Source organism: Nansenia antarctica, assembly GCF_963989245.1.
Source record: "Nansenia antarctica genome assembly, chromosome: 2".
Lineage (NCBI taxonomy): Eukaryota > Metazoa > Chordata > Actinopteri > Argentiniformes > Microstomatidae > Nansenia > Nansenia antarctica.
Genome location: NC_137675.1, coordinates 62,411,733 through 62,424,035, shown reverse-complemented (window position 1 = coordinate 62,424,035; position 12,303 = coordinate 62,411,733). Strand labels below are relative to the sequence as shown.

Here is a 12,303-nt window from a genome sequence, read left to right as displayed (position 1 = left end):
TAAAGGTTTATTATGCAGCAAACCAATGACTACGGATCTTGTATAACCAACAGCAAACACATCAAACTAGAACGCTCGGCGCGTCAACCAGAGTCCGCGGGTTAGCATCTCAGTAGCTAGTAGTAGACTATGCTCCTTTAACAGTGATCAAACATCAATATATCCTACAGCTGCAGCGGAACATGCGGAACGCGCATTACACACACACACACACACACACACAGAACGATCAATACGAAGTAGGCCTACATTAGAGTACACGCACAAAACCGGCTAACGTTACTCATTAACTGTTTACACAAGTAAAATTAGTGTGACATCAGATGGAGCATTCGGTAAACAACAACAGCAAGGTAATGCTATCAGTTGAGTTAAAGAAAACCAACTCTTACCTTTGAGGACACCAACATGAGCCCTGCTTACCCGTAACCTCCGCCGTTCTGTTCGTGGTGATTTTAGAGGCAATAGATTATTTTTGCCCCGCGCATATTGCTATGAATAGTTCGAAGCTAGGTGCTTGCACCTTAGGTGCGAGAATGCTCGGTTAACCCATTAGCGGGAACATTATTTGTTTCACAAAATAGGCTGATTTAATTGACCATGAACATCAGAGACATACATTACGAATGTTCATTTAAAATACTCTATACTGAGCACTGGTATAACAACATGAACCAGAGAACAGCAGTGTTATGTACGACAGTATGTCATTGCAGCACTTTGTTGCACTTTACGACGTCACGTTCTGTACGTCCGTTAGAGCTTTACGACCTGTGTGTGTGTGTTGTCAGAATGAATGGCACTTGACAGTAAACGGAGCTCAGTTTGTATACCTGTGTGGATCTACATTTATTAGCATAACAGAAAGATAATAAGCAGTAAATGCAATAACCCACAGTCGTCGCTGATGATGTTGCATTTTCGATTAGGATATGGGATTAAAGGCACCGGCGTGTGTCCCGCTAAATTCTGACTAACCACAAAACTGTTTTGAAAGCGCGTCGCCTCGCACCGCGCGCCTGTTGAGAGCGATTCAGTCTCGATTGCAGTGCGAACACAAACAACGAGGTTAATTGTAACATATTGTAAATAACTACGCCCTAAATCGTAACGAAATGTTGGTCTGGAAGCGGCCTAAATCTAGCTTCAATCTGATTTTTTTCTGTTCTCCGGTCATAATAACTCGCTGCCTTTCTGCGCAGCCTGAATCAAAGTGGACTGTCTGAATCAATTAGTGGCGGAGGAAATTCATTCGTGGCGGCCCGCCTGTGTGTAAGTGTGATGAAGGGTGTAGCTTCTAGGATGTTTGCTCCACTGTAGAGTCGTCTCATTAGAGGGGAGGCATGTTGTGTTCTCCATGTAGGCTACAGAGATCAGAAGGCACAGCCAGCTCACTGCTAATTACAGAACGAGAGGCACCTCCACACTTACTGTGAGATATACGTATTGGGAATGATACAAAAAAATAACATCGGCTGGCTAACCAACGTCACGAGAACAAGTGAGAACACACACGCACGCACACCTCACACAGAGCAATATATTTCCTCTCTAGAGCAACAAAAAGTGTTGGGAAAGAGTTGAGAGACTGAGAAACTGAGCTGAGCGATCCATAAGAACATCAAAGGCCTAGAGGACTTTGGCACACACCAAACCTACATTCATGGTGTTGAATGTTTGTCAAACCAAGGTTGCACAAATAACAACAACACAACCACTAGGCTTCCAGAGAGACTGTGTGTGTGTGTGTGTGTGTGTGTGTGTGTGTGTGTGTGTGTGTGTGTGTGTGTGTGTGTGTGCAGATGGTGAACAGCCAAAGCCACCTGAACAAAGACAGAGCTACATGGTCGTCTGTCAAGCCTCTGAGCTACCAGATGCCCACATACAATCGCTCACCCCCCACAAACACGCACGCGCACACACACTCACGCGTACAGACAATGATGTTATGACTCAAGACTCCCAGCAGCAATGTAAGTGGTTCCTTCCGGGCAAAATCACCAAGCCAATCGGAGCACACAATCTCCCCAGGAAAAATCCCAAGGCACCAATTATGAGGCAGAGCCCAAAACACGACAATACCCTGACCAATTATCTCCAAGAAAATCTATAAGCGCTATCCTCGTAGCTCGGAGGGACTATTATGACACTAAATTGCTTTTAAAAGTGATAGTGTGGTGAAGTCACAAACTAATGATCACAAACCTCCTCTAATTCACAAAGGAAAAGAAACACCTCGAACAAAAGGCCCTATGAGGCTGTCGGCAGGGTCCAGAGATGAACAATAAGAGAGTAATTGAGTGTCCACACTCAAAGTGATGGATGGGGCCTGGTTTTTGGGCCGCCCTGCCCCGGTGAGTGATGGACAGGCCATTAGCCAGATGGTGGTGCTGGCTAGGGGTTCAGAGAGTCAGTCCATTGGCTGAGTGGGCTGCTCCCAGCATGCCTTGCAGTAGTGATGGCTGCTCAGGATCTCGTGGACAGATGCATAGCCCCGCCTCTGGTCGGCAAAGCCACTGCAGGAGGGCAGTGGCTTACAGAAGGAGAGAGGGAGGGAGAGAGAGAGAGAAGACGGTGTGGTCGAGGGGTTGAGCTCATCCAGTCAGGGAGAAGAAGCTGAGGGGGATGCGCCGTGCCACACACACACTTAATCCTAACACCCCACAGCACACATGGACCTAATCTTCAACAGAACAAACCCTAAACCATCCGCCCCAAACAAACGCTAAGAAGAAACAGCACGCTAAGAATATTCACACAAAAGCACATACCCTCTCCCATGCACGCACACAGCTGCAAGCCCAACAAAAACTATGGTTGTCCTCTCAACCTTGTCCATGCATTTTTCATGAGGCCTCCCCTCTGTGGTTGCCCTCAGTCCAAGCTTACCAGTCTGCTTAAAAAGGCTCAAACGGTGCCTGCCCATCCTTTCTCCGAAACTCACATGCTGGTGTCAATATCTTTACCAGTGGTGCCCTCTTATAACGGAGTATATAGCTCAAGCTTTTTCCAAAGACAAAGCCCTGGGAGGTGGCCAAATAGCCCTTTCCCAAATGACTCCTCTCCTTTGCCAACGCTGATCTGAAAAGACAGGGCAGCATAAAGCAATAGGCTACGGTAGAAACCCTTACCGTCTCTCCAAATACAATCAGGATCCGGCGTAATTTCACCTACAGTCCCACGCCCAGGGTTGTTTCTGGTCCTGAAGAATATGAAAGGCCAAGAGGTAGCAGTATGGCCAGAGACTAGGGATTGGATTTGGGGGGGGGGGGTTGAGGGGCGCGGGACGTGACAGGAGAGGACCGGTTAGGAACACCTAAGACTAAAGGGACAGGCTGATGGGTTGACTGGCTGGGGGGACAGGGCTAGAAGAAGGGTTTGGTGATGGAGGCTTTATTCCCTTTGTTTGGCCTCAGGCACCCAGCCGCAGGCATGCTGACAGACACAGACACCCACATCAGCCAGCTCCTCTGCTAGGCCGAGGAGAAAGGGAGGGAGGGGGGGGAAGACTTGGGCATGGGCCAGGAACCAAAGCCTGTCAGATCACACAGCCCACTGACAATCTGCTTGGACTCGGTTGGGGTGATACAGAGGAGGGGGTGGTGAAGGAGCCAGGAAAGGGAAGAGGGGGAGCAGGGAAAGGGAGGAGTGGGAAAGAGAGAGGATGTGAGGGGGTAAGGACTGAGAAAGGGCGGGGTCTAAAGGATAATGGATGGATCCTCCTGACGCTTCAATGGCATGCAGATAAGGGCCTGTGACGTCAAAGCGCGCGCGGGGGGGGTCTTATGAGAGTAGTGGGATCAGCTGCTCTGTGTAGGGTTGGGTAGGGGGTATGCAGTAGGGGGGAGAGAGAAGATATTAACGCCAGGGCAGATGGAATGAAAAAAAAAAAAAAAAGTGATACCAGTGGCCGGACAGGAAACCAATGTGATATCCTCATGATTCACCCTCTACGAACATCCGCCCCAATTCTCTAGTCAACCACCATTTCCCCCTCTCGTTCTCTGTATTCTCCTTCATCAAAGGAGTAAGAGTGAGTTGTGTGATGGGTGGGGGAATAGAAACAGTTCCTCTGATCCTACAGGATGATTTATCAAATAATAAAATAATAAAAATGCAAAACTCTTCGTCAGGCTCAGGCGCGTTCTCGTCGTGACCCTTTCTTCGTAAATCAAAGCGCCTCTTCTTCAAAAGCCATCGGAGCTGTGAAATACTGTCCCTCCTTATTTCATCTGCAGCCATTTCCACTCATCGGAGGATAATAACTACTGGGTTAAGCATGGCAGTCCTACAGGGGAGCAGGTTTCAGCAGCAGCAGCACCACTCTCCGGGTAAACAGCACAGAGAACTAGGCCCTCCACTAAGCTGAGTCCAGAAAGAGAAATGGGGGAGCACACAACATAAATAACCATGCCCTTCATGAATATTCAGTTCCATCTCTCCACCTTTTTACCCATTCATAAACTATGAATTATGAATAAGTTGTGGGGACGCAGAGTGCCAGGAACCTCTGAAACAGGGGCAGGCATTCCACGCTTTGCTTACTTTCTGCAGCTTCTTCTTCATGTACTTTAGGAAGGACAGTTTTAAGTGGTGCTGCCAGATCCTGGAGCCAAAGACGGACACATTGCCATCTGGCAGAAGATAAACTTAAATGAAGAGAAACATCAGGGCTAGCAGTCTAAACACACACAGGAATACAGCGTTAGAGAAAGGTATGAAGAGGACAGGATGGAAGTAGACATAATAAGTGGATAATACTTGCCACTCCACGGCTCTTACAGTAGAAACGCTCGCAACTTCAACATTTGAGTAACACAAGGGAATCACTCTGACATATTAGGCCAATGTTGAATGTTGAAAGCCAAGGATGGAAGTGCTCAATCTATTTGTTTTTCCCCCTCACTCTTCCTTAATGGGCTATCTTTTATGCATCGCTCAATTTGCTTTAATTGTTCTGTCCACAGGGCATACGCCTGTTTCAGTGCCACCATGTGAATGGCACTTGGGGACCTAATAAAAGACAATGACTGTGTGTTCAGAAAGGACATCAGAGGGTCAAGATAGGGTAGGAGTCGGACGCTGTATATACGGGAGATGAGTAAAATGAAATGTGGATGCACCAAGCAGCGTTGTCATGACAACAAACAAACTCAAATGAACCGTCATGGCAGCGTTCACTTCGTCAGCTGGGAGATTGGGCCTGGATGCAGAGCAGGTGACAGATTCTCCACCAAGGCTCCCATGAATCGACTGGGAATAGATTTTAGCTGGAGGCGGTGAGGATGACAGCTCACTGGGCGGGTGTTTGTGGAGGACTGAGGACTGAGAGAGAAAGAGAGATTTGCCGAACAGTGGCAGACAAAGACCACCTTTCCGTTCCTGCTGCTGAGGAAGAAAGTCCCGCACTGTCCCTGTGTGCGCCAATCACTGCGAGCAAATATGTCTACTATGCGTTTGTGTCACTGTCTAATCCCTTCCCAGGCCAAAAATAAAGATAAGGATCTAGTGAACTGGAATGGATTCCTTTCTCAGTGACGCTTCGTCTTTCATCTGCCTGTGCCAACATTGACACAACACACATATCTACACAAACAATCACAACAGAGGCTGATGTAGCTTTTCTAACACTCAAGGTGACTATTCTAATAAGATGCACTGAAGATATAAGTGCACCATTTGAAGAGAGGAAAAACATTGTAGCTGTAGCTCAGGGGAGGCTGGTGGAGGACATGCTCATTGTAGTAATGCATGGAATGGAGCCTGTCCTCCTACTTCTACCTCCATATGTCTCCCCTGCTATAACTACACATAGGGTATCTGTGTGTGTGTGTGTGTGTGTGTGTGTGTGTGTGTGCGTGTGTGTGAGGGGTAGAGGTGTGAAAGTGAATCAATGTAGGGTGGGGGCGGGAACCACTGTCCTTTCTGACAGCCGAGCGGTGCACCTGAGCAGAGCGAGCCAGACAGCGTTCTCTCCTCCTGCTCTCTCTCTCTCTCTCTCTCTCTGCATCAGTAATCCACCCATCCACCTGCCCTGCCAGGGGGGCCCCATGTTGGGCACAGCAGCAAGCCAGACGCGCCTCGAACAGGTGTAGGAGAGCTGTTAAAAACAAAACAAAAACACCGACACTAGCCCTGAGCTACAGCGATGGCACCTGCGACAGAAGTGGAGATAAGTACACCCTTCAAACACCATTAGGGGTATCGTTTGTCACTGTGAACAGAAGCCATGTAGCTGGGTGCATGCCTAAAAAAACTAAACTAAAATGATAATCTTCTGGGAGAAATTGCCACCGGACTGAGAAAAACGGATATGCATGTGCAGTGTTCTCTACTCTTCCAGAGAAGGGCTAGCCTAAGGGATGGCACTGGCTGATTCTAAGCCTCAGGGCTTGGTGTTCCTGCAGTGTGTCATAAGCTAGGTGAGAAGAGCAGAGGGGTCAAGAGCACTGTTGGGTGACAGGCCAGGCAGAAATATAGCTCAGCATATTACTGGCCATGTGCCCTTGACATATCAGCGTGGTAAAGCCATGCAAAACTTGACTCATAAAAGTACAGCATTTGGATGTTACTGCGGTAGATCAATGATCAAACCCAGGGTTAGCAGAGATATGCATATCTGCCATGGACAGTAATATGGTAATACCACCCCCTCGTTTGAACAAAGGCAAAGTCGATTCCTCTACAGGCGAACTCAGGCTGCGTCCCATTTCTCCACCATTCCCCTTAAGTGTGCACTTGCTCACATGGATATAGATAGGCGACGGTTTAGTTTAGGAGCCCATGCGTAACCTATTCTTCTCAATCCTAGTGGGGAAGTGCACACTTATGGAGAAGGGTGGCGAAATGGGAGGCAGCATTCAACATACATCAAAAGCTTCTCACCAGATAATTGGACTCCCTCTTGGATGAGTACGGCCATAGTAACGGAGAGTCCTTATCTGCCAATGGTGTCAGATAAAAGAACAAACATCCTCACAGGGTCAAATCAAAATAGACACGATATAATAGAAAAGATCCTAATGTGGAAGTAGAACAAAGGCAGATGGTGTCTGAGTGCTCTCATCTATCCAGTTGTGGATGCCTTCAACCAGGCCTAAGCTAGACGTATATCCTCTGCTGCAAGGACAGCTGACTGTTCTTGGAGAGTGAGATTGGTTATGATTATAGAGTTCCTCATGAGATTACATAATAATTAAGACTAACTTCAGGCTCCCTTCACAATCCCAAGGACATGGATGTCATGTCAATTTGACCTAGTCTCTTTTAGATTATCTAGTTCTTAGTCAGACTGGCTGGCGGGGTGCGTGCGGGGGTGGGAACACACACACACACACACACACACACACACACACACACACACACTTAACTGGGCAGGATATTTCCTCTTTATAGCAATAAAAAGTGTTGGGAAAGAAATGAGAGACAGAGAAATTGAGGGAGCTGAGGGATCCATAAGAACACCAAAGGCCTAGCGGATAACTGGGCAGGTATCCAGGCTGTGAGAAAGGTTGAAAACATCCTTACAGTAAAGGGGAAGTCCTCGCAATAAAAACTGCATGCTGGTTTGAAGATATTAAGCTTCTGCATGCTGAGGCATGAAGATGTGGGAGAATTTAACCTTGGGCAAATTGTCCTTATTCAAGTTACAACCAAGGGACCATCAAACCCTCATCTCATAGTGATGAATTTGCCTACCTTTGATGCTTTGTTCTGTTTGCATAACAGGCTACATAGTTCCAAGACTCATGACGCTAAACAAAACTGTAGTGTTTGGCTGGGCTGAGTGCAGAAACAGTGAGGCTTTCAAAACTGTACACAGCACAGAGGGGACTTGTGACAATGAACCTGAATTCCTGTAACTGGCTGCACAATAACACAAGAAAGGAGCTGTGTCCCTGATTCATCTGGGCAAACTCAGTGGTGGGTGCCAAAAGCTAATAGCCTCATACTCGCACTCAGAGAGAGGAGGATGAACAAGAGTGAGCCAGAGTCAGTGGGCATCAAAACAGCACAATATACGCACAGCCACCTAGCTGGTATAGAGGGGCCCACTGCACCAAGTCTAGTCTACATTAACTGCCATGGGATTTAGCTTAGGCCTTAGATCTGAGACACAGAGACAGGAAAGATCTGCTGCATTTGGGATGAGCAGGTCCCATGTGCTGTATTCCATTTCAGGGTCTGGCTCCCAGGCTCGCTGAGCTGCTGCAGCCCTGGCCTGGCGGTTACCTCGGGGAGTGCTGCTCCGTGCTGTGCAGTGTGTGCACACAGCAGGCTTCAGAGGAAGCTCCGGTTAATTACTTTCAAAAGAGAACTCTGTGACTGTGGGGTGAAAAGCAAAGTTAATCATGATGATGTACAGGAGAGGGAGAACGGGGCACTGTGTTAACAGCCAGGCCTAGTGACTGCAGCGCTGTACAAACAAAGGGTCATCGACCATCCAGCTTGAGCTGTTTGCTTTAACGAGCCTGTCTCTGCCATGATCGCACTCACAATAGTCAATGCAGTTGAGCTATAGCTTTAGCCCAGCAAGTGCTGCGATACTACATGCTATCCATTCTCCCCACCCACCCATATGTGCATATATTTTATGATGCATCAATCTAACTATGGCATAGACTAGGACCAAATAATGTTCGTTACAAAACATTGGATAATCAAAACAATCAATGTCATGGCACTATGTGGGAAAATAAAAGGGGAAAGCAAGCCAGCCTTTGGTGGACTGTCCTCTACGAATGTCAGTGCAAGGATAAAGGGGGTGTTTGTTTCAACTCACCAATGCTGTCCATCCCGCATCATGCTGAAGCACCTATTTCATCAACAACGAAATAAAAATGTATGACACATGTAAGATGTGCTGGGATTGCCACTGAAAAACAAATCATAATCAGCTATGATACGAGTACACAAGCAATCATTGCAAACGATACATTGGGATGTTTTCAAAGCAAAACCTATCTGAGAGAGCTTGCAAGAAATGTTGAATGATAAGTGCGGGGCTACCTACGAGAGCTACATCTTTAACTAGTTTAGGAACATTTTGAGACATAATGAAAATGAGGTAACTCTAAAGCTGGGATGGTGTAATATTCGCGTGGGCGGGGAGCAGATGGTGGAACAAAATAGTAAAGTGTGCGAGGTTACCTGCATTCACTGAGACTCTCGAGTGAATGATAAGGGTGGGGATGGGGTGCATGTCTCACTGAACAATGCAGACGGGTGAGGGGGCTCGGGGGGAGTGTGTGACAATGACTGGATCTGATAAAGCAGCCAACCATTCACGAGTTTCGAAAATACATATGTGTTTATTATAGGACGGCGTGTGCTACAATAGCAAGCAGGAGAATGTAACGGTTACTCTCATTAGGTGCTAGCTTGCAAGCAGGACTGAGTAGGATAAGTGGCGTGTTACAAGATGATATGATGATGATGATGATGATGATGATGTAGCTGGCCCAACAACTGGATGGGTCAAATTGGTCAAGATGAGATATTGGGTGTAGCTAAAATCAAAGCAAACGTTAGGATACATCATCTGGAAAGCGATTTCTGCCAATGCAAACGATCCATCTATAAATCTAGCTATATGATGTAACATGTTTGGTTAACGTGGTTATCGGGGTTTCATCTCCACTGTTCTAGGTATCTCGCTCATTTGACTGACTGTCCAAGTACTGCTGGCTGGCGTTTGTTTTGTATGAGCTTAGCAAAGCTAGTCCAAGCTAACAACAGTGCAACTGGCTAAGCTAGCTATAGTGAAACTCCCAGGGCATCACTGACTCAGAAGACCAGAGCTGTGGGGCAGATTGAACGCCACACAGCTTCAATGACTTCTTCAGAATGACTCTGACAGAAAGTAGCTAACGAGCTAATCCAGCGCAGCGCAACATTGTGGCTCCGTGCCTTGTTGTTGGTCCTCCAGACAGAGCCAGTCAGAGCAGCTCGCTGCACACCCCCCCACAGATCAGCTAGCTAGTCTCATTCCCGGTCGAAACATTCATTTAGCTACAATGTGTCTGCATTGAACCAGACCCGTGCCGTGTAGTAGTAGCTATGTGGGTGAATGTAGGAGTGCTTCAGACTGTGTAAGGGCATCACAAGCGCCTCTGTCTGTGTAACGTGCAGATATTCCATTTTTTTTGCTTCACAGTTTTTTGGGCATTCCTGTGTTTTACCTTTCGTCTCCTGGCTTCAGCAGTCCCGCTCCAAACAAAGCATTGGTATATGACTCGTAGGTTTTGTTTCCAATTGTCCACCTTATAACCGTTCACATGGGGGCACCCGGCCGGACTCATGACAGAAACAACATTCAGTTGAGTTTGTTAGATGATGAAACGTGTTCCTGGAGAGTTAGCAAAGCTAGCCTCGAAGCTAGCTGTCCAGAAATGGTTTCCGCTTTGGAAATGGGACAGCCAAGAGACAATATCCAAAATACGACTCGGACATCTGACAAATGCGTCCTCTGTATACTTGTGTATACTAAAAATCGCTCTCTGTCTTCACAAATTATATTCCCGTCTGTGTCTGACAGTTGCCTTTTATCCTCAACCACTTCCACTCTCACGACTCTTTTTTTAATGGTAGGTTGTGCTAATTTCTACAGCACACCGCGAGCTTCAACAAGCCCGCCCAAAGCAAAACATGATTTGCTAACACAAAGAAATGTCGTCACATGTTAGTTGGAAAAGGACGCGATTTCCCGTTTAAGCCGCACCCCCTTTGCAGCGAGGATATCGTTTTAATTGGTACAACGACGTGTCTTTTCAATTAGTAGGCGTTCTCAGCAGTCTAAAACAACCAATCGGCTAGATTGAAATACAGCCTGTGTCGCTCACTGGTTGTTTAAATCACATTTTTATTTGATTGACATAACTTGTTCCGCCCGCAACTGATCCACTACCAGTCAGACCTATTGGCCAGTCTTGTGAATGAGTGAGTGGCTGTTCGGCATTGTAGCGGAGTCCTTCTCCTTCAATAGAGCGGGTATAAGAAATTAGGTGTGCTGCTAAAGAGAGAAATGGTCAGAAATTATTCGTCTGTTCCGATAACAGAATTGTAAGGTGTCCATTTGTCCAAGGTCCAAAGCTCAAGGATCGGAAAAATATGTCATATCATTGTTTTACAATTAGAGGTTGACATCTAGTGGTTAGATTTGATATTGCTCTGAAATTATTCTAGCTTTAATTGAACACTTTTCTGATGTGCCACAATGAAAATCTAATTGTATGATGATTAATTAACTTATTTTGAAACCAGTTTCTCTGTCATCCAGCACCAGGTTAATATTTCTTTATGTTAGTACTTCCTCGAGCCCCCTGTTAAACATCAAATCTAGATACCTCAACCACCTCAGTTAATCATCTCTTTACCACAAATTAAGCTTCTTGACGACTGTTGAAAAAGTTATACACCTGTGTTATTTAAATACAGTATGTGCTGGCAGCCATAGCACTCTGGTGTATGATATATTGGTGTTATGATGTATTGGTGTTCAAAAACCACTAGAGTGCACTGTTGCTATAGAGCACAGCCAAACAAATCTGTTGTCCTGGGCAGTACACACAGAGATTTATATTAGAAAAAGAGGCTTTGGTCCACCTTATATATATATATATATATATATATATATATATATATATATATATATTAGAAAAATAAAAATAACAATTATTTGTTTCAAAACATGTAAGGTCATGGCATGCAGGATATGTTTCTATAGTAATCGTTATTTTATAGAAATCATATTGAAAATCATTTTTGAAAAAAAGAATCCCATTTTGAAACCAGATATGTACTGTAGGTATAGGATACTATAGGACTGTTCTTATGGTTTGTGGTCCATATAAATCCCATAAGGATTCTAATCCCAATCAGGATTCGAAAATGTAAGTTTTGCATGGAAATTGTAAAAAGAGAAATAAAAAAAATACCTGGAATTGTAATACAATTACTACATCAAGTCTCAGTCAATCTGGTTCAGTGGTCTGAAGATCGGCGCTTATGTGCAGTCCTTTTAATTTTCTAATAATTACCATTGGAACTCACTTATATGAAACCCACTTCAGTCTGTCATTAGGTCACTGTTGATGGAGCCCTGTTCTGAACATTTTGTTTCACATTACGGTACAATGGCTGCTGTAATTAACCTTGGGCCTGTGGATGGGCCATTAGGATATGGCTTTACCAGCCCCAAATTGCTGTAATCAAGTTGTTCAGAATCATAATGTCTGGGAATGCTTGGTTGTTGTTAATGACTTCCCTCTTTAGGTTGTTAATTACTGTTTACACAGGAAAACA

At 45.6% G+C, this 12,303-nt stretch overlaps 1 protein-coding gene across 1 annotated transcript in view; it reads right to left on the bottom strand.

The window, feature by feature from the left end:
* The window catches only part of LOC308152016 (ubiquitin carboxyl-terminal hydrolase 22), a gene marked incomplete at its 5' end in the record, with an annotated part of 36,258 nt that extends 25,957 nt beyond the window's left edge, over positions 1 to 10,301 (bottom strand). The window contains one exon of the mRNA XM_080524920.1: positions 10,182 to 10,301. Within this exon, the coding sequence (XP_080381046.1) occupies positions 10,182 to 10,301 (120 nt within the window). The remainder of the gene's footprint in view (positions 1 to 10,181) is intronic.
* Between the last annotated feature and the right edge of the window lie 2,002 nt (positions 10,302 to 12,303).